Below are 21299 nucleotides of genomic sequence, written 5' to 3'. Positions count from 1 at the left end.
CCGTCCCCTCCCTCCCGCACCCCCAGGGCTGGCCTGGGAGACAGTGGGCTCCCGCCACGACCCTCCCCTGCCCAGGACAGCCTCCAGACCCTGGGCCTGCTCCACATGCTGCCCAGGCCAGCGGAGCCTGGGGCCCTGGGGGCGCGCTGCTGCCTCCAGGGCAGAGCGTGGGCTTGAGGAACCCTGAGGTTCTCAGGGCGGGTTGGGGGTTACAGGCTTCCCTTGCCCCTCTGTGCGCGGGCACACTGCACACCCTGCACGGTGTCTGATGGGAGAGCACCGGAGCCCCTGGAGAGAAGACGAGGCTTCCGGGGTTCCCTGGTCAGGGGGTAAAAACAGTCCTGAGGCCCTGGGGGGCAGCACCCCCCACGTGGAGGGCATGGGGCGCCCCTGCCCAGGTTTCCCAGGTGTCGCGGACGAGCTCAAACACCACACGGAGCCACAGCTGCAGGCGCCAAGTGTATTTGTGAGGCCACGGCCTCGGGCAGGGTCGGGGTGCAGGGCAGCCGCCGTTGGGCTGGAGCCGGGCGCGGCCGCCGGGGGTCGGGACGTGGCCTCGGGCCAGGGCGCTGGGGAAAGGGCGGGAGGTGGCCGGGGCGGCTTCACGGGTGGGGCCCAGGGCCCCGCGCCCAGCTCCTGCGGCGCCGGGAGGAGGGCTGCCCCGTGCTCAGCGCGGGCTGGGCCTCGAGCTCGCCGTGGGGGCCGCAGCGCAGGGTGGCGCAGGCGCACTCCTCCGCCCGCACGTAGCTGAAGGCCTGGCGGGAGCCGTCGGCGCAGTGCAGGGTCACGTTGTGCCGCGAGACGCGCAGCTCCTGGCAGCACGAGCACTGGCGTTGCAGAACGTTGGCCTCCAGGGAGTACCTGCGGGCAGGACCGCTCAGCCTCGCTGCCCACCCGCCCGCTGAGGCCCGCAGGGGCGGGCACGGGGCCCAGCGGGGGCCGGGGGGCCGGAGGGGTGATGGAGGGGTGCAGGAGTCTGGGGTCCCCTGGGCGGAACAGGCCCTCTGGGACCCTGGTCCAGCCCCTTGGTTTCCTCAGACCCTGGGGCTGCCTGGGCGTGGTGACCCCATGTCCCTCCTGTCCCTCCCCGACCCGGCCCCAGGCCCCCCGCGGCGGCCCAGCTCACGCACTTGGAGGAGTCCTCGCAGTAGCCCTGGCAGCGCGAGAGGAGCACGGGGCCAGCCGAGCTGCAGTTGTTGCGCCGGATGACCTGATGCTCTCGGAGGACGGCGCATCTGGACACTGGGGCAGAGCCAGTGGGTCAGCGCCGGGCAGGGCAGGGCAGGGTACCCGCCGCCCCAGGCCCCCACTTACTTGGAGGTGTGGGGCAGATGTAGCAGCAGCCGTCTTCACTCAGCTGGGCCTCGTCCTGGGTGGACAGAGGGGGGCCATCAGTGTCGGCGCCTCTTCACCCCCAGGCACAGGGGCTGGGACACCGGCAGGCGGGGGGTCAGCCCTGGACTCACCAGGGGGCACTGGAGGGGCGGACAGGCCCTCTTCGTGGTCACCACCACCAGCCTGCCCTGGTGCCTCTCGCACTCGTGGACCTCACAGGGGTTCCCGGGGTCGGTCCAGCTCTGTCCCGGCTGCGAGGAGGCCCAGCGGGGGTGAGGGCCTGGCGGCCGGTGCGCGTTGCCATCCGGGGTGGAGCGGCCCTGGGCCAGGCCCCCGGCTCTCCCCGGGAGGGTGTGCTGGCCGCCCCCACTCCATCTGGGTCCCCCGGGCTGCCCACCGGACCCTCCCAGGCGCCCGTGGCCAGGCCAGGGCAGCACTCACGTTCAAGAGGTGGACGGAGCCGTCGCTGCCGTTTATGACGCAAGCCACCGGCACGCAGACCCCGCAGCAGCGGCCACTCGGCACCTGGTACTCGAAGCCCTGGGGGCGGCACACACCTGAGCTGGGCTGGGGGCTGCCGGGGAGGGGCAGCTGGGCAGTGGGCAGGGTGGGGCTGCTCGCCACAAGCCCTGAGGGGCTGTGGGGTCACTCACCACGGGGCAGCTGGTGGTGTTGCATTTGACGAGCTTACAACGGACCATGAAGTTGTCCTCACATCTGCAGGTTTCACACAGGTTCTGGTAGACCACGGCGCCAGGCTGGGGCAGGTGGGGCACAGGGGCCAGTGAGCTCGGGGTGGTGCCCCCCTTCTGCCCCCCCAGGACCCCCCGCCCAGCCCGTCCGGCTGACATGCCCCGGGGTATCGCTGGGCACAGGGCCAGCCGGGAGAGGCCCCAGCTGCCCTCCTCTGTGCAGGCGGCTCGGAGGTGCTGGCCTCTGTGCGGGGCTGGGCCTCACCTGGTACACGGTGCCGTTGACGTTGCAGCCGGAAGGCCCTGGGCAGGAGACAGCAGCAGGCTGAGCCCCGAGCTGCCCGCCAGGCCCCCCACCCTCCCCCTGCGACGGGGCTCAGTGGCCCGGGTTCTCCCAGCCCCGAGCGACAGACACTCACTGCAGGTCTCGATGGGGCAGCAGGCCCCGTCCTCGTGGGTCAGCTCCTGGCGGAAGCCTGGGGGACACTTAGCAGGCGGGGGGCAGTAGCTGGTGTTGCAGTCTGCAGTGGCGGGAAGAGGGCTCAGGCCCGCGCCCTGCGCACGCCCCCAGCCCGCCCCTCCTGGGGCTCCAGAGAGCTGACTGCCGGGGTGGGGGGGATCCCGGCTGCCCCGAGACAAGGCTCCCCATCGGGGGCGCCCACGCCCTAGAGCCCACAGTGGGTGCCGCCAGCCCCCCACCCCGCAGCGCTCCCCAGACGCCAGCGCCCCTGGCCCGCGTGCACGGCCAGCCGGCCCTGAGTGGGCGCCCGCGCTCACCGCAGCTGTAGTCGGGACAGCACTGGCCGGGCAGCAGGGCGGTGGGCACAGGCACGAAGCCAGGGATGAGGCAGGGGAGGGGCGCCGGGCAGGGCTGCCGGCGGCACTGCAGCGTCCGGGTGGGCCCGTGGCAGGTGCACTCCTGGCAGTCGGCGGTGACGGTCTGGCCCGGCTGCACAGGAGACGCTGGTGAGCCCGGCGGCCGGCCGCGAGGGCAGCAGAGGAGGGGGGTGCTTGGCTGCTGCAGGGGCTCGGCCAGGCCAGGGGGCAGGGGCAGGGGGCGCGTCCCCCCACCTCCACCCTCGGAGCATCAGAGTGGAGAGCAGGGTGGGCCTGGCGCGGGGCTCCCGGCCACCCTGGGGGCGGGCACGTCCAGGGCGGCCACCTGCGTCCTGGATGGCCTCTCCCCTCCTTGGAGCCCCGCCCCAGCGTGCCCACTCACCTCCACAGGCTCTCCATGGTGCCCCAGGCATTCTAGGGGGAAAGAGAGCGCTCACCTGGGGTGCAGCGGCCCTGCCCTCCAGGGAGGCCCCGGGGAGCAGGTGGAAGGCTTCCCTGCTGCCCACACCCTGGACATACCGGTACAGTTTGCGGGCACGCAGATGTCGGCTTGAGCGCTGAAGGGCATGGTGCCCTGGGGGCAGAAGCAGCCCTCTGTGAAGTCCCCGGCCTCCTCCAGGATCCTGTGAGCAGGAGGCAGAGGGTTGGGGCCTGCTCCCTGCATGGGGGGGGCAGGGATGGGGGGCCTGAGCGCTGGGGCACCTACATGAGGCTGGTGCTGGCAGTCCCATAGCAGTAGGTGGGGCTGGACGGTCCGCAGGGCTGGTACTCCTTGCCGGCAGGGCAGGGGAAGTCTGCGCAGAGAACCGCCCCTGAGCAGGAGGGCACCAGCCAGGGGCGCGCCCCCAGCGCTGGGCCCCCGAGCCCCGACGCCGGCGGAACCCGGGGGTGTCCCGCACCACCCAGGGCCGGGCCTGCGGCCTCCAGGACGCCCCCGGGCGCCGTCCCAGGCCTCACCGCACGTGTGGTTGGTCCAGGGCCGCCAGTCCACGCACACGCCGTTGGCGGCGCAGAGCGCGGCGTACAGCTGCAGGCCGGAGCACACCACGTCCGCGAGCGCCATGTAGCACTGGTCGAACACGCAGCCTTCGTAGTAGGGCCGCGGGGGGACCACGGAGTGGCACTTCTGGAAGACGCTGCGCACAGGGGTGTGGGTCGCGCTGAGAGGGCGTGGCAGCGCGGCCCCCCCCTTTTCTGTACCTTCTCCGTGGGCCTCCCTCACCCTGCACGCCAAGCGCCCGGCATCCAGGCCCGACGGGGGGGGGGAAGGGTGGCCACGGCTGGGGCTCTCCTCCCTCTCCCTCAGGGGCCCCCGCAGCCCTGCCCTCCCCTCCCCCCGCGCCTCTCACTCGCTCAGGATCAGCTTGCAGAGGGGCGAGGGCTGGCAGGGCGTGGGGGGCTTCAGGGTGGGCGTCGGGGGTGGCCCGAGGCAGAACGACTGGTTGGAGTCTATCACTTTCCAGTGGCCAGCCATGGCTGAGCAGGAGGAGACCACAGTCCCCCCGGGCAGGCGGCACTCGTCCCTCAGGTCATCGGTGCAGGTGCCTGCGGCGGGAGGCGGGTCAGGGCGGGGCCGCAGCGCACCACCATCCGGGGCGCAGGTCCCGGCACCGCGTCGGGGTCACTGGGCAGCGCTGGCCCAGAGCAGACCCGGGGCAGTTCCGTGGAGGGTGAAGGGGGGCCTCCCGGCAGGCCGGGGCAGCGCAGCCCTGGGGCCTGGGACAGCTCTCGCTGTGCGCTGGAGAGCACCCGCAGGCTCGCGGAGCGCACGAGGCCTTCCCCCCACAAGCCTCGCCCAGGGGGCCCGCTCACCCCAACACTCAGCCACATTTGCTGACCAGGCAAAGGACCCAGTCGGAAGCAGGGGAGGGGGCTGGGGGCGGGGCGGGGCCGGCCAGTCGGGCCCCGGCGCCCTCCGAGCCGCCAGCGGGTGTGGACGGGTGAGGGCGGCGCTCACCGCACTGGCCCTCGGTGTTGTTGGCGAACTTGCTGAAGGGCACCTCCACCGAGAAGATGAGGCCGCTGAACATGACCTGCACGCCCAGCTCCGGGATGGTCACGTACATTTTGATGCCGATTTGGGAGATGATGATGCCGTCCTTCTGGAAGCCGGAGCTGACCACCTCATTGTCGAAGAGGATCTGGACACGGGCAGCGAGGGCGCCAGAGTGAGCGGGCCCGCCGCTGCCCGACCCCGCGCCCGGGAGCCCTGGGCACGCCCACCTCATTGGTCATGAGCCCGTGGACCGGCTTGCGGGTGAGCACCACGCGGGCCTGGCGGTACTCGACGGTGATGGACTGCGGGCAGGAGAGCCCGTCCTCCGCGTCGCAGAAGTAGTTGTCGATGAGCACGCGGAAGTGGCCAAACACCGGCACGATCTGCTGCACCAGCACGTAGGTGCAGTTGTCCAGGAAGGTGTAGTAGGTGCCGTCGAAGGTGATGTAGTGGGGGTCGCCCCAGCCGCTGCACACGCCTGCAAGCCGAGCACTCAGCGCCGCCGCCCGCGGGGGCAGCAGGGCTGTCGGGCGTCGGGGGACATGCCCCCAGAGCGGTCCAGGCGGTGCCCGCCGGACGGCCTCCGCCCCCAGCCTTCACCCCCCCGGCCCCCGCAGCGCCGCCCTCCCGCACCCAGCGCGCCCGAGCACAACGCCCGCCCGCGGCTCCCGCTTACACTGGCACTGGTACTTCGGGCAGCAGCTGCCCGCGTCGGTCACCAGCACGGCCGGGTAGCCGTTGGCGCAGGTCAGCTCCTTGGGCGGCGGGCAGTGCAGCGGGCTTACGGAGATGACGTTGTTTTCCTTGCACGTGACCACTGAGCAGTTGGCCAGGGTCCGGCTGTGTCCCACCTGCAGAGCCAGGACCGCTGCAGTCAGGCCTCCCGCCACCGCAGACCCCGAGACCCAGGGGGAGAATGGGGGTCCAGTGTGGCCCCCATGCCCGCCCGCTGTGCCCGCCGAGGCGTCTCCAGTCTGTGTCCTGAGCTGCCCCAGGCCCTGGGGATGTGGTGGGGGTCCCCCCAGCACTGCAGCCAGCACGCGAGCTGCCCTCCCAGGCTGTGCCGCACGACCACGACCCCGCCTCCGCCGCCTGACCCGCCGGTGTGGTCGGGCTCTGCGCCTCTTCCCCGGGTGGACCGCACCGCCGGCCTGCAGGCCGTGGGAGGCCTCAGCCTGACAGAGGACGCCGCGTCCCGCTGCAGCCTGGCCCCGGAGGGGAGGACAGTTACCTGTAGTGGGGGGATGATCTTGCAGACGGAAGGGGTGGTGGCCGTGGGGGCGGGCGTGCTGGTGTGGTGGGCGGGCGTGCTGGTGTGCTGGGTGGGCGTGCTGGTGTGGTGGGCGGGCGTGCTGGCGTGCTGGGCGGGCGTGCTGGTCTGGCAGCCGGTGCCCCTGACCACGTGGCAGTCCAGGGTGCACACCGCGTAGTAGCAGTTGCCAGCGAGGTCGGTCTTCTCATAAATGACAGATCCTGTGGGCAGAGGGTGCGGTGCTGGGAGGCGGCGGCTCCACCCGACCCCACCTGCCCAACCGACCGTGGTGGTGAGTGGAGCGCCCAGCAGTTTCCTCTGCTCTCTGGGCGCCGCCACCTTGTCCCCAAGCCCAGGGACACCCCCCCCCCACTCCTCGCAGGGGTCAGGGCCAGCACACGCTCGCAGGTCACTTACCCCCTCGGTAGAGCTTTCCGGACACGCTGCAGTAGCAGGGTGTGGTGGCGATTGGGGTCACGACCAGGGTCGTGGGGGTGAGAGTGCTGGTTGTGGGAGTAGAGGCTGTGCTGGTTGTGGGAGTAGAGGCTGTGCTGGTTGTGGGAGTAGAGGCTGTGCTGGTTGTGGGAGTAGAGGCTGTGCTGGTTGTGGGAGTAGAAGCTGTGCTGGTTGTGGGAGTAGAGGCTGTGCTGGTTGTGGGAGTAGAGGCTGTGCTGGTTGTTGGTACAGAGGTTGTGCTGGATGTGGTCTCAGTTTGGCTGGTGATGCTCACACTTGGGGTGCTGGTAGCTGCAACAATATGGGAGGGCATCGGGCAGCCTTCCCGGGGCTCACAGCATAGCACGCGGACCTCATAGTTGAGACATATCTTGAACGGGCCCTCCTGGTCCTGGTTCCAGCACACCAGGCCCACGTCCGGCCGGCACTGCACCACCTGGCCCAGCTGGTCGATGCTGACCTCGGGGTGGTTCTCAGCCCGGCACTCCAGGTGTGTGACGTACTCCTTCCGGCACATCTTCTCTCCCCTGCTCACGATGTTGTTGTAGGTTTCAAAGTCCCCTCCGTGGGGCCCGGGAGCCGGGAAGTCCACATCGAACCACTTGGTCCACGTGCACTGGGGCTGGCAGTCCGTGGTCGAGTGTGTCGGGGGGTGTGTCTCTGTAGTAGGAGCAGAGGTTGTGCTGGTCGTGGGAGAAGAGGTTGTACTGGTTGTGGGAGAAGAGGTGCTGGTCGTGGGAGAAGAGGTTGTGCTGGTTGTGGGAGAAGAGGTGCTGGTCGTGGGAGAAGAGGTTGTGCTGGTTGTGGGAGAAGAGGTTGTGCTGGTCGTAGGAGAAGAGGTTGTGCTGGTCGTGGGAGAAGAGGTTGTGCTGGTCGTGGGAGAAGAGGTGCTGGTCGTGGGAGAAGAGGTTGTGCTGGTCGTGGGAGAAGAGGTTGTGCTGGTCGTGGGAGAAGAGGTGCTGGTCGTGGGAGAAGAGGTTGTGCTGGTCGTGGGAGAAGAGGTGCTGGTCGTGGGAGAAGAGGTTGTACTGGTCGTGGGAGAAGAGGTGCTGGTCGTGGGAGAAGAGGTTGTACTGGTTGTGGGAGAAGAGGTGCTGGTCGTGGGAGAAGAGGTTGTGCTAGTCGTGGGAGAAGAGGTTGTGCTGGTCGTGGGAGAAGAGGTGCTGGTCGTGGGAGAAGAGGTTGTGCTGGTCGTGGGAGAAGAGGTGCTGGTCGTGGGAGAAGAGGTTGTACTGGTCGTGGGAGAAGAGGTGCTGGTCGTGGGAGAAGAGGTGCTGGTTGTGGGAGAAGAGGTCGTGCTGGTCGTGGGAGAGGAGGTGCTGGTCGTGGGAGAAGAGGTTGTACTGGTCGTGGGAGAAGAGGTGCTGGTCATGGGAGAAGAGGTGCTGGTCGTGGGAGAAGAGGTTGTACTGGTCGTGGGAGAAGAGGTGCTGGTCGTGGGAGAAGAGGTTGTACTGGTCGTGGGAGAAGAGGTGCTGGTCGTGGGAGAAGAGGTTGTACTGGTCGTGGGAGAAGAGGTGCTGGTCGTGGGAGAAGAGGTGCTGGTCGTGGGAGAAGAGGTGCTGGTCGTGGGAGAAGAGGTTGTGCTGGTCGTGGGAGAAGAGGTGCTGGTCGTGGGAGAAGAGGTTGTACTGGTCGTGGGAGAAGAGGTGCTGGTCGTGGGAGAAGAGGTTGCTGGTTGTGGGAGAAGAGAGGTTGTGCTGGTCGTGGGAGAGGAGGTGCTGGTCGTAGGAGAAGAGGTCGTGCTGGTCGTGGGAGAGGAGGTTGTGCTGGTCGTGGGAGAGGAGGTTGTGCTGGTCGTGGGAGAAGAGGTTGTGCTGGTTGTGGGAGAAGAGGTTGTGCTGGTCGTAGGAGAAGAGGTTGTGCTGGTCGTAGGAGAAGAGGTTGTGCTGGTCGTAGGAGAAGAGGTTGTGCTGGTCGTGGGAGAAGAGGTTGTACTGGTTGTGGGAGAAGAGGTGCTGGTCGTGGGAGAAGAGGTTGTGCTGGTTGTGGGAGAAGAGGTGCTGGTCGTGGGAGAAGAGGTTGTGCTGGTTGTGGGAGAAGAGGTGCTGGTCGTGGGAGAAGAGGTCGTGCTGGTCGTGGGAGAGGAGGTTGTGCTGGTCGTGGGAGAGGAGGTTGTGCTTGCGGGAGTAGAGGCCGGGGCGGTGGTGCTGGTCCCGCACACGTTCACCCACTCACAGCACTGGATCCGGATCTCGTAGTTGTAGCAGATGGGCGGGAGCTGGTCCTTGTTCAGGCACAGCAGCCCCACCTGCGTGTTGCACAGCAGGTTCTGCCCCAGCTGGGCCAGCGGGGTGTCAGGGAAGCTCTCGGCCCTGCACTCCACGGCTTTGGGCCTCTGGCAGAACTTGTAGCCCTTGGCCCTCAGGTTGTGGAAAGTGTCGAAGTCCCCCCCGTTTCTGTCGGATTGGGGGTAGCTGCCGTCGATCCACTCAGTCCAGGAGCAGCGATTCTGCAGGCAGGATGTCGGGGTCGGTGTGTCCGTGGACACGGTGGCCGGGGTGGACGTGCTGGTGGTGGAGAGGGGGGTGGGGATGGAGGTCACGGTCATGGGAGAAGAGACTGTGCTGGTCGTGGGAGAAGAGGTGCTGGTCGTGGGAGAGGAGGTTGTGCTGGTCGTGGGAGAGGAGGTTGTGCTGGTCATGGGAGAAGAGGTTGTGCTGGTCGTGGGAGAGGAGGTTGTGCTGGTCGTGGGAGAAGAGGTTGTGCTGGTCGTGGGAGAAGAGGTTGTGCTGGTCGTGGGAGAAGAGGTGCTGGTCGTGGGAGAAGAGGTGCTGGTCGTGGGAGAAGAGGTTGTGCTGGTCGTGGGAGAAGAGGTTGTGCTGGTCGTGGGAGAGGAGGTTGTGCTGGTTGGGAGAGGAGGTTGTGCTGGTTGTGGGAGAAGAGGTTGTGCTGGTCGTGGGAGAAGAGGTTGTGCTGGTCGTGGGAGAGGAGGTTGTGCTGGTCGTGGGAGAGGAGGTTGTGCTGGTCGTGGGAGAAGAGGTTGTGCTGGTTGTAGGAGAAGAGGTTGTGCTGGTTGTGGGAGAGGAGGTTGTGCTGGTCGTGGGAGAAGAGGTTGTGCTGGTCGTGGGAGAGGAGGTTGTGCTGGTCGTGGGAGAAGAGGTTGTGCTGGTCGTAGGAGAGGAGGTGCTGGTCGTAGGAGAAGAGGTTGTGCTGGTCGTGGGAGAGGAGGTTGTGCTGGTCGTGGGAGAAGAGGTTGTGCTGGTCGTAGGAGAAGAGGTCGTGCTGGTCGTGGGAGAGGAGGTTGTGCTGGTCGTGGGAGAGGAGGTTGTGCTTGTGGGAGTAGAGGCCGGGGCGGTGGTGCTGGTCCCGCACACGTTCACCCACTCACAGCACTGGATCCGGATCTCGTAGTTGTAGCAGATGGGCGGGAGCTGGTCCTTGTTCAGGCACAGCAGCCCCACCTGCGTGTTGCACAGCAGGTTCTGCCCCAGCTGGGCCAGCGGGGTGTCGGGGAAGCTCTCGGCCCTGCACTCCACGGCTTTGGGCCTCTGGCAGAACTTGTAGCCCTTGGCCCTCAGGTTGTGGAAAGTGTCGAAGTCCCCCCCGTTTCTGTCGGATTGGGGGTAGCTGCCGTCGATCCACTCGGTCCAGGAGCAGCGATTCTGCAGGCAGGATGTCGGGGTCGGTGTGTCCGTGGACACGGTGGCCGGGGTGGACGTGCTGGTGGTGGAGAGGGGGGTGGGGCTGGGGACCGGCGAGGATGGGCTGCTGGCGCTGGTTCTGGAAGGGCCCGGGGGCGTGGAGCAGGGCTGGGGGGTGCAGCACTGGACCCTGATCTGGTAGTTGTGGCACAGCCCGGAAGCCTGGTCCCTGTTGCGGCAGACCAGCCCCGTGGCCGGGCTGCAGACCACACGCTGCCCCAGCACCTGCAGCGGCACCTCGGGGGCGTCCTCGGCCCGGCACTGCACAGCCCTGGGCGCCTGGCATAGCCGGTACCCGTGGGCGCGGAGGTTGTCCAGCGTGTCGAAGTCGCCGCTGTCGGCACCCCGTCCCGGGCGGCTGACATCCAGCCAGGGCGACCACTGGCACTCCTCCCCGCAGGGCCAGGGCTCGGTGGTGGCTGGGCTGGGGCTTGGGGTGCTCTCGGGATGAGTGACAGGCGGGGGCGTGGAGCTCACGGCTGAAGGCAGAGAGGGTGGAGGGCGGTCACTAGGGCCGGAGCGGGCTGGGTCGCCCCGTCCCCCCGGCGGGGGCCTGCCTCTCCCCCTCTCCTGCCCCCGGGGCCCCGGACACTGCCCGCCGCGGATGGGACCGGGCGGCCGACCTGCGACTTCCACCCGCTCCGACGGGCCCACTGCCCGGGCCACTCACCGAGCGGGGTCGTGGAGAAGGAGAAGACGGTGGGGGGCACGGGGGTGGAGGAGCCGCAGGGGAACACCTCCGTGTGGATGGTGCCGTTGTGCCCGCAGCGGGCGGAGATGCAGCCCCCGGTGCCGTCCGTGGTGTTGTAGATGATCTCCCCGGGGGGGTAGGACCGCCCGTCGTAGATGCACACGCAGGCTGCGGGGACAGCGGGTTAGGGGCTGGGAGGGCCCCGGCCCCCGCCCCCCCCCAGGCAGGCCCCGCAGCTGCCGTGCTCACCCTGAGCGTCGTAGACACACTGCACGCCTCCCTCGGTGCAGTTGCTGGTGACGGGTGGGGCAAGGTGAGTCCAGGGGTGCGGGGCACCCCCGCTGTGCCGGGCGCCCGCTCAGAGGACCCCTCCCGCCAGTGTCCGATGGGCGGGGTCTGGCATGCCTGAGGGCCCGGGCGTCACTGCTGTCCAGGGCATCTGCCCCAGGGGCTCGCGGGTGCCCTTCACCCCACCCGTCCATCCCCCCCCTGCACCCCGGACCCCAGCCTCATCTAGCGACAAGGCTCCCTGCCGGGCTGCAGGAGATACAGGCGGGCCCTGAGGAGGCAAGGCCGTGGGGGGCCTTTCTCTGGGGAGCAAGCCCCGCCCTGCCCCCCAACAACTCACCAGTACTGGCAGTTCTCCTTGGAGGGCACCCTGGCACCGATTTGGTAGAGCTTGCCCTGCACGAGGCAGTGGGGCGGGGCGGGGGCATGGGGCACGTGGCCACACACTTCATCTGGTCCTCGTCAAGGATGGGGGTCTCTGGGGGGCACTTGGGGTAGCAGCCTGTGGGCCAGAGAGGCCTGAGTGCCCGCCAGACAGGCGGGCCTGCCACCCCACCCCCACAGCCTCGGCTCGGCCCCCAGCCCTGGACTGGGTCCTGGAGCCTGGGGAGCTAGAGGCTGCACCCCCAAAGGCAAAAGGGGTTGGGAAAGCCCAGCCTGGCCAAGGCTCCCAGGACAGGCCCTGGTCCTGCTACAGGTTCACAGGGCAGAGCCCGGCCAGCTCCGAGCCCCAGGGTGGGGGCTGCCAGCACCAGCACCAGCACCCACCTTCCAGTCCGGGCACGTCATGCAGGCAGTGCCCGCTGGGGTTCCGGCAGGTCCGCACGCAGGGCGTCCCGCAGGGCTGGTAGAACCACACGCACTGGTCCTCGGGGTTGTAGTAGTCGCAGAACAAGGCTGTGGGCAGGGGTGTCCTCCGCGTGAGCCCCTGCGCCCAGCCCGCGGCTGCTCTGAGGTGGTCTCGGACATGGCCTGGGAGGGCCCAGAACGCCAGCGGGGGGCTGGGCGGGGCGTGGGCGCTCGAGGCTCTGGCTTCCTGGGGACACCTGCTGGGGTGGGCGGCCTCACGGGCTGCCCCCGGCCCGGACAGGGCTGGCCCTGGGTCCCAGTCCCAGGGGCTTCCTTGGGGGCCAGCTGCAGCCCCGGCCCCGCCGCCGCCCGCACCCCGCCCCAGCCCCGCGGACGCCCGACTCACGGCAGATGTCGGGGGTGCGCCAGGCCACGCACACGCCCACGTCGTGGCAGGCCTGGGCGTAGGCGGCCACGGCCGTGCAGAAGCACTCGCAGTCGCCGCCCAGGTCGCAGGCGCAGGCGTCGCTCACGCAGGCCTCGTAGTACCCGGCCGGCTCCACCTGGGGGCAGAGGCCGCGGTTTCCCGGAGCTCAAGGCCAGCCCAGGCCCCTGCGCGGCCCCCTGCGGGCCCCGCTGCCCCCCGCCCCGGGGCCGGGGACACACGTGGGCGCGGCAGGCGGCGAAGGCGGGGCCGTGGATGACGCTGCACTGCTTCTGCGCCCAGGAGCGGCGGTTCGGGTGGACGCTGCAGGCGTCCTGGGGGGCCGGGGCGTCGGGGCAGGACGGGGAGAACTTCCAGCTGTTGCCGAACTCCAGCGCGTCGCCCACCACGGACAGGCTGCGCGTGGTGAAGTCGTTGGCCGCGTTGTCGTCGAAGTTCCCGCACAGCCCGCAGACCCTGCCCTGGGGGACACGGGCGGTGGGGGCGCCGTGAGGGGCGCTCGGGCCCAGGGCCGCACGGGGGCCACGGGGACACCGCGGGGGTGCCGGGGGCGGCCGCGGTCTGTGTCCCTGTCCCCGGCACCCCCGACCTGTTTCCAGGGGCTGCTGCTCTGGGTGGGGAGCCGTCCACCGAGGGCCTCACCTTGAACTCGGGGCTCAGTCTGAGGAAGACGCTGGTCTTCTTGTCCCAGAGGAGCACCAAGCCGGCCTGCGTGTCCACCACCAGGTAGACGCCCATCTGGCGGAGGGTGTAGGGCGCCGCCTGGCCCGCGGCCCTCTCCGTCACCTCCACCTTCCCGTCGCTCAGCCGCAGCTGGTAGCTCTGCACGCAGGGAGGGTCGCTCAGGCCCATCCTGGCGAGGGGCCCCTGGCCCCCCCCGGCCCTGCTCAGCCCGCGCCCGGGGGGCCCGCTCACCCCCAGGAAGATCTTGATGGCCTTGGAGCAGGTGACGCCCGTGGTGCCACAGGGCACGTTCTCGGTGACGACGCGGAAGGTTTCCTGGGCGCTGCCGTTCCCGCCGCAGTGGTCCTGGGGAGGGGAGGGGTGGTGTCCAGGGCCGTGCGGTCAGGCAGGGTCCCCCCCAGGCCGTCCCCGCGCCCACCTGCAGCAGCGTGTACTCGCAGTCCCCGCTGAAGCTGTAGCGCTGCCCGTCGAAGGTCAGGTAGTGGCCGTCCCCGTACACAGCGCAAGTGGCCAGGCAGGGCTCGTCCGTGCACTGCCACCGGCCGCCCTGACATGTGCTGGGGTGGGGGGCACCGGTCAGCCGGGGCCGGGCCTGAGGCTCCCAAGGGGTGTCAGGGCCGGCTGCACCCCAGGGTCCCCACACCTGCCCCCAGGGGCCCCACCTACCAGGTGTTGCAGCCCACCCGGACGGCCTGGCCAGGCCTGTAGCTGGCCTCGTTGTGCATGCAGGGGCAGTCCGCTGGCGCCACGCAGCCGCCTGCCCGTCGGCCACCAGCCCCTCGGGGCACACGCAGCCGGGCTCACACTCCAGGCTGTACTGTAGGGAGCAGAGGACGCCATGGGCCCTGGCCCGGCCACCCCCCTCTGTGCAACGCCTGGGCCTGGCCAGCCGCTCCCCACCCCACACCCTCCCAGGGCCACAGTGGGCACTCACGCAGTCCACGTCCAGCGTGTGGCAGGTCCTCCGGCAGCTGGCCCCGGGCGTGGCGTTGCGGCAGTCCAGGTACACCATGGGGGCCACGCAGGCTGCAGAGAGGGGCGGTCAGGGCCTGCCTGCTGTCCGCAGGGCCTCCGTGGCTGCCCGGGTGTGGGGCACGTGTGCATGGGCACAGTGAGGGGGCCTGAGGGCCTCGCCTGGCACAAATGCTGCCCAAGGACCGGGAGACACTGACCCCCAGAGCCTCGCGGGCAGATCCTCGGGTGCCCTCTCTCTAGCTCACCTGGGGCGGGAGCCTGGCCTCCAATGCACGTCAGTGTCCCCCGCGTGCAAGTGCTGCAAGGAGAGGGTGGTCAGGGGTGTCCTGGCGCCCCGCCCCACCCCACCCCGCCCCGCAGCAGGGACACTCACCAGATGGCCCCGTTCTGGTACAGCGACTCCCCATTGGGGACCACAGAGCCCCTGTGGTAGCAAGGGCAGGCCTCAGGGGGCACACAGGCGCCCGAGTCATCCAGGAAGGTGCCCTGGGGGCAGGTGCAGCCGTCCACAGGGACAAAGCTGACCCCGCAGGCTGCGTCCTCGTGGGCCCGGCCTCGGCAGGTGGGCTGGCAGGAGCTGATGTGGTACTGGTAGCTCAGCGACTTGGGGCAGGTGGTCGTGGGCGTGGCTGGGGGGTGCCAGGACAGAGCAGCACTCAGTACACAGCCTGGGGTGGGTGCCCAGACCCCGCAAGCCTGCCTGAGCCGCCCGGGGAGGAGGGTGGGCCGGCCCTGGGCCCAGACACTCCCTGCAGAATCCCCACAGCACGCCCGGCCCACAGGCCCCACGTGGGTGGTCAGTGGGGTGCGGGTGCTCCCGGGGGCCCCCGCGGGGCACTCACTGCAGACGCCGTCCCTCCAGCCGTCCAGCAGCACGCCCAGGGCGGCGCAGGCGCGCACGTAGGAGGACAGGGCCGCGCACATGCAGTCCTCGCTCTTCTCGCAGTTGCAGGTGTCGAACATGCAGTTCTGGGGGCGGGGGGCGGTCAGGGGCCCGGCACAGAGCCCCTGGCCGCCCCAGCCCTCTCCTCAGCTTGGGGTTCAGCCCCCACGCCTGCCGTGGCGGGCACGAGACGCCTCGGCCACGGAGATGGGGTTGCTGAGCAGCGAGCGGGAGGGGCAGGCCCAGGCCGCCCACGCCCTCTGGCACCGGGGGGCTCACCGAGTAGTGGGTGCTGGGGCTCAGCACCGCGTGGCAGCGTGCGAAGGGGCCCTGGGGATCGGTCAGCCGGGAGCACCCACGCTCGGCATACTTCTCTGTGGGTGGGGACGGTGGTCAGCGCCCAGAGGCCGGGGTGCCCGCTGGCTGGACCCCGATGCTCCAGCAGCAGCATCCCCCGGCACCCGCGGGCCCCAGCGTGGCGGGCAGGCGGGGTGCCCATCCTCGGCCTCGCCCCACCCCGCCCAGCAGGTGGACAAGCCCGCAGCACGGGGCAGGGTGGGGGGCGCACCGTTCTCCACGCTGAGCGCGCAGGGGTCCTCGAAGCTGTTCCGGACGTCGGGGCAGGTGGCCTGCGTCTTCCAGCTGTTGGCGAAGGCGGCGGCCGTGCCCTCCACCACGCCGCTGAGCGTGCGGAAGTCGTCGGCCCGGTTCTGGTTGAAGTTCCCGCAGAGTCCTGGGGGGGGCAGGCGGGGGGTGGTCAGGCCCTGCCGGGCCAGGGCGGGCGACGGGCGGGGCGTGGGCGCGGGGTCCCCTCACCGCAGGTCCGTCCCTGGAGCTTGGGCACCAGCCGCACGAACGCCTGCATGGTGGGCACCAGCTGGACCTCCAGCTGCAGACCCAGGTCAGTGTGGGCGATGATGAAGAAGGTGGACGGCCGGAAGAGGGTGACGTTGGCTGAGGACACAGAGGGCGGGCCCGGTGGCCGGGATCTCAGTCCCCCCACCCCACCCCGCCCCCCGCCCCCAGCCCCAGCGGCCGGCCAGCGGCCTCACCTGCAGAGACGGGCAGCTGGCTGTAGATCTGGTTCACGAACACCTCCCCGCTGGCCTTGATCTCGACGACCTGGGAGCAGCAGAGCGGGTGCTAGTGCCGGCGTCCGCCCCACCGGAGGCCGCGAAGGTGCCAGGCCGCCCTGCCCAACGGCTGGCCACTGACCGGCCTCTGCCCGGCTGGGCTGCGGCTGAGCCCCCCGGCTGTGTGTTCTCACAACCTTGTAAAAGCCATTTCAGAGAGCAGAGACCTGGGCGAGGGCGCCCTGTCCCTCCTCCCTGGGCCAGGCAGGTTTGGACGCAGGCAAGCTCCTGGCGGGTCCTGTTCGGGGACAGTCACTGGCAGACCCAGGAGAGGTGGACACAGCCAGCAGGTGGGAGCAGGTGTGGGCAGGTCCTGTGCAGGCTGGGGCTCAGGGCTGGGGCTCAGGGCTGGGGCTCAGGGCTGGGGCGCGGGCAGGCCCCCCAGTCTGCACTCACCGTGTCCCCGCCGTGCAGGCTGAGCGTCACGGCCTTCAGGCAGGTCTCACTGTCGGTCAGCCCGCACCTGCGCAGCTCGGCCAGCACGGAGAAGGCACTGCTCTCGCAGGACTGCGGACGTGTCCTCAGGTCAGCGCCACCCACAGGCCCTGCCACCCCTCCCCCACCCTGGCCCCGGGGACTGGCGCTGGGCTCTCTCTGGACACTCGGCCAGACCCAGGTGGCCCCGGGGCAGCTGCACAGGGTCCTCGCGCGGCCAGGCCTGCCGTACCTTGGCCAGCACGTAGCTGCAGGCCCCGTGCACTGTGTACTGCCTCTGGTCAAACGTGGAGAAGTGGGCACCGCCCACCACCGCACAGGTGCCTGGGCACGGCCCCTCCTGGCAGCTCCAGCGGCCGGCGAAGCAGGTGCTGGGGGCAGAGGGGTGGGCGTTACCCAAGCCAAGCACAGCACCAGGCGGTCCTGCCAGGCCATCCAGGCCCAGGGGCCCTTTGTGGAGGTGAACAGCTGGTGCCCAGGGCACAGCCCCAAAAGGCCAAGCCAGGGCACATCCAGGGGGCCGGGGCTGGGCCGTCCAGGGCTTGGGGCCAGGGCCCTACCAGTTGGTGCAGTCGGTGGAGTAGCCAGTGCCTGGGGCATAGGTGGCCCCGTTGTGCACGCAGGAGCACTGGGACATGGGGATGCAGCCTGCCTGGCCGATGTCGTCCAGCACGGTCCCTGGGGGGGCAGGCCGACTGTGAGGCAGGCGCTGGACTGTGCCCACCACGCGTGCCCTCTGCCCAGGGCAGCCCTGCCCTTCAGGCGGCCCTCAGACCTGGGGCCCAGGGGCCTGGGCAGGCCAGGGGCTCCGGGGGAGCAGGCCCCCACCCCCACCCCGTCTCACCCTCGGGGCAGAAGCAGCCGTCCTCGCAGTGGTCCTCGCAGAGCCGGCTGCGCTCAGGGTTGGAGCAGGTGTCGGCACAGGGCGAGCCGCACTCCCGGTGCTGCATGCCGGGCGGGCACGTCTGGGCTGCGGGGGGACGGCTACGTCAGGCACCGCCGCCTCAGGCCCCCCGGGGAGGGGCGGGGGCTGGGTGGGGCACTCACGGCAGAGGTCCGGGCCCCTCCAGTCCAGGGGCTGCCCCCCAGCATGGGCGCACTGACGGGCGTACTCGGCCAGGGTGTCACAGACACAGCTGGTGAGGTCGGCCTGCTCGCAGGTGCAGAGGTCATGCCGGCAGGCCTCCAGGTAGCCGCTGGTGTCCACCAGGCCGTGGCAGCCCGCGAAGGGCCGGCTGCCCAGGAGGTCTTCACAGACGCCCTGGGCAAGGCAGGAGTCCAGGCTGAGCGCCCACCCTGGCCCAGCTCCACGCCACCTCAGAGTGGGGGGTGCCCCGCTGGCCCCCATCTTACAGATCCAGAGGAGCAATTCATCGGGGGCTCAGGGGCCGGATCTGAGCACTGCTCCGTGGGGCCGTCCATCTTCTGCAGGTTCCCGAACTCCACAGGGTTCACGCTGATGTCTGAGGAGGCACAGCGAGGCCGCTGCAGGCCCTGCGCCCCACCCCGCCCCCTGTGCCCTGCCCCGCGCCCCATCCCGCACCCCCTCCTGCCTCGCAACCAGGCTAAGCTCCAGGACACACAGGGCAGCTTCCCCTAGGGCGGGAGAGAGCCCAGGGGCTCCCCCAAGGGCCTCGCGGTCTGCAGAGTAGGGCCAGGGGCTCGGACAGGAGGGGACGGGAGCCAGGGCCGGAAAGGGAGCTGGGCCGGCGGGGTCAGAGGGGTTGCCGCCCATGGCAGGTGTAAGGGTGCACAGCGGTGGAGGTCGCTGCGCGGGCCTTACTGTGGGAGAGGAGCCCCCCGAGGCCGGGGGCCCCGTCGAAGTCTCCACAGAGCCCGCAGGTCCGGTTGGCGTATTTGGCGTCCAGCTCCAGCTGGAGAAGACACGCGTCAGGGGCTTCCCGGATGGGAAGGACAGTCCCAGACCCTGGGGACTCGGCCCACGGACCCTCCACCCACCACGGGGCCCTGAGCCCACACCGGCCGGTCAGCAGCCCGCCCCCCCACCGCCTGTGCTCGCCGGGGCCCCGAGCCCCCACCTGGAGGCTGTCGTCCTGGTTCCACATGAAGACGAGACCCAGACGGGCCACCACCTTTAGGCGGCTGCTGCTGCGCTCGATGGCCACCCCCGACTGGCTGAAGGGCAGCTGGACTCTGCAGGCAGGGCCGGACGTCAGGGAGGGTCCCCCAGACCACGGGATGGGGCCCCGGAGTGCTGTAGGCTGCGCAATCCCTCCTGCCACCCGCTGGCCAGGCCCTGACTCACGGGCTGCCGTTGACCAGCACGGAGGTCTTGGTCAGCTGCACGACCACGCCGTCCAGCTTCAGGGTGACCCCGCTCAGGGAGGCAGCGCCGTCCCGGCCGCGGCGCAGCTGCACGTTGAAGTCCTCGTAGGCGGCCCCGCAGTGCGCGGAGAACACGTAGTTGCAGCGGCCGGGGAAGCGGAAGACGTCGCCGTCGAAGGTCTTGTAGTGGAAGTCGCCCCAGGCGCTGCACACCCGGCCGTGGTGCGCGGGGTTCAGGGCTGCGGGGCACGCAGGCATCTGAGCCCCAGCGCCAGGCGAGACCCACCTGCACCCGAGCCCGCGGGAGGCCCCGGGCGCCCAGGCTGGGCTCACTCACCTCGCACCACGGGCACGGTCCTCAGAGGCGGGAGGAGGGTCGCCCCGCGCACAGGGTCGCCTGTGGGCACAGGGGCAGGTCATGTGTGGGCCCCCCCAGTGCTGCCCCTTGGGGCTGGCCAGGCTCCTCGAGCTCCTAGGCAGGGCTCCCCGAGGGCCCGCGTGGCCTCACCCACTGCCCGGGGCTGTTTGCCCCTGGGGGTCAGGGGTTCCAAACTGGCCGATGGGGCACCGGGCGGTCCGGCCCAGGCGCAGGTGGCCCCATGAGTCGTGCCTGGGCTGCCCCACCCTGGGGGCCAAGGAGCCTCCCGCCCCGGCCCAGCAGGGTGGTTGCGATGCTCCTGCCGCAGCACCCAGAGCTCGGCCGGGAGCACAGACGCCTGCCGGGCCGGGTCTCCAGCCACCGCCGCCCCCGCCCCACCAACGGGGCACCTCGGGCAGCCTCCAGGTGATCGCAGGCCCCAGCCCCAGTGATGACCCCGGGGGTGCCAGCTGGGAGTCATCAGTGCCCCTTGGGGGCTCCTTGCTCTGTGAGGGGCGGGCGGCTCTGTCGGCCGCGGACTCACCGCCAGGTCTGGGGGGCGCGGGAGGGAGGTCCGGGTGGCCAAGGTCCGCGGAGCCGAGCTGGGCCAGGCCTGCGGGCGCAGAGGGTGTGGGCTGAGCAGGGGCCGCTGTCTCTGGGCTGAGCCGCACCCCAGAGTGTGAGTGGGGCCCTGAGCAGCTGGGGTGCCCAGCCCTGACCGGACGGGGGCTGTTCCCTGACCCATCCAGACGTGGTTCGGGTGGCCGCGGCCTGGTGAGGTCGAACGGGGCAGCGCAGGTCACCGTGGCCCATGAGGAGGGGCCGGGCTCCGGGCCGAGGTGCGTGGGGCCAGGCCGGGGCCGGGACCAGCAGGAGAGAATGTCTGGGTCCTCAGAGGCAGGGCCAAGGATGGGGCAGCCCCCGGCACCTGCAGGGCCCTGGGCCCTACCGCCCCGGGCCTCCGGGAGCATCTCCCACCCGCTCTGACCACCTGTGCCCCAGGAGGGGGGCAGGGAGCCCTGTCCCCCTCCAGCTGAGGCTGAGACGCCCCTGAGGCCCAGCGAGGCCCAGTAGGCTGGGATCCTGAGGAAGCCCAGGAGCAGGTGGGCAGCCCCGATAGGCTGGCTGGGTCCTGGGGCCCCGGAGGGCAGGGCCAGAGGACAGTGAGTGGCAGAGGGGCCCAGGTGGACGAGACCCTGGAGCCAGGGAGCAGGCAGGCCCGGGGCGCTTAGCCGCCTGTGTACCCCAGGGCCGGGCCTCGGGGCCTCACCTGTGTGCTGGGCACAGGCCAGGGCCAGAGCCAGGACCCAGAGGGGGACCGGCGTCCTCCGGCCGACACCCATGGTGGGAGGGCGAGTCCGGGCAGCCTCTAGGAGGGCCCTGAGAGGGCAGGGGCCTTTTGTAGCCAGCGCTGTCCCCTCAGAGCACGCCTGGAGGGTGGGGCGGCCCAGCTCCCCTCGGCAGGTAAACAGTGGGCGCCGCTCCCACGAGGAGGGCAGGCTTGCGGGTGGGGCCTGGCCCTGGGCCCGTCCTGCTCCTGCCCAGGGTGCACCCCTTCCAGCCTGACCCCACATCCCCCGGCCTGAAGGGCCACAGCACCCTGCGGCCGGGGGGCCACCCAGGGGCCTGGGGCAGCCCAAGGCCAGACCCCGCTGTCAGTGCTGCTCCGGCTGGCCCCTGTGGCCCGTGGTCACAGGCAGCTGAGGCCACTGGCCTCCGGCCACCGTCTCATCACCCTGTGGGGTGACCCCTGTGGGTTACCCACCGCCCCATGGGGTCCCAGCTCCCCGGCCCGAGCCAGTGCCCACACTGGAGAGGCGTGGCAGCTGGGGGCCCAGCAGGGCACCCCAGAAGCAGGGCCTGGGGCATGAGCTTTGTCTCTGCCTCTTGGGGGCCAACCCCAACTTCCCGGGTCCCCTGATGCAGGAACCTTCCCACCCTGGCCCCCGCCCAGGGCCTGAGGGGTGGCTGCACGTGGCACGGGCCACCTGGGGGGGCAGTGAGGGCTGAGCATGGGGTGGCATGTCTCACAGGGCAGTGGATAGCACGGGGCAGGTGGGTCCCCATGCCCAGTGTCCAAATGTGTGTCCCCAGACCAGGTGACCCCTTTTCTGATGAGA

The 21299-nt window shown here is 70.4% G+C and overlaps 1 protein-coding gene across 1 annotated transcript; it reads right to left on the bottom strand.

Annotated features, from left to right (window-relative positions):
* Positions 1-602: 602 nt before the first annotated feature.
* Positions 603-20522, bottom strand: LOC119248783 (mucin-5AC). The gene is given in 57 exon segments (XM_054697542.1): positions 603-861; positions 1131-1242; positions 1291-1369; positions 1467-1586; positions 1777-1875; positions 1989-2093; positions 2293-2330; positions 2441-2548; positions 2805-2976; positions 3247-3278; positions 3384-3487; positions 3571-3658; positions 3822-4000; positions 4214-4409; positions 4822-5005; positions 5088-5338; positions 5537-5711; positions 6092-6333; positions 6594-6783; positions 6843-7095; positions 7184-8640; positions 8682-9331; positions 9420-9652; positions 9699-9841; positions 9892-10691; positions 10883-11071; positions 11153-11196; positions 11532-11601; positions 11604-11693; positions 11960-12088; positions 12387-12543; positions 12647-12886; positions 13068-13247; positions 13341-13454; positions 13528-13666; positions 13776-13869; positions 13872-13926; positions 14044-14135; positions 14330-14382; positions 14458-14713; positions 14927-15053; positions 15247-15339; positions 15534-15700; positions 15784-15921; positions 16020-16089; positions 16497-16607; positions 16768-16906; positions 17096-17213; positions 17380-17505; positions 17583-17796; positions 17889-17998; positions 18319-18409; positions 18575-18689; positions 18802-19060; positions 19159-19218; positions 19724-19792; positions 20450-20522. Coding segments are annotated over 57 exon segments (10251 nt in total).
* Positions 20523-21299: the final 777 nt, after the last annotated feature.

The sequence above is a fragment of the Talpa occidentalis genome, unplaced genomic scaffold (assembly GCF_014898055.3).
Source record: "Talpa occidentalis isolate TD23 unplaced genomic scaffold, MPIMG_talOcc4v2.1 talOcc4.17, whole genome shotgun sequence".
Lineage (NCBI taxonomy): Eukaryota > Metazoa > Chordata > Mammalia > Eulipotyphla > Talpidae > Talpa > Talpa occidentalis.
Note: the sequence above shows the minus strand (reverse complement) of the source record. Positions and strands in the feature narration are given on the sequence as shown.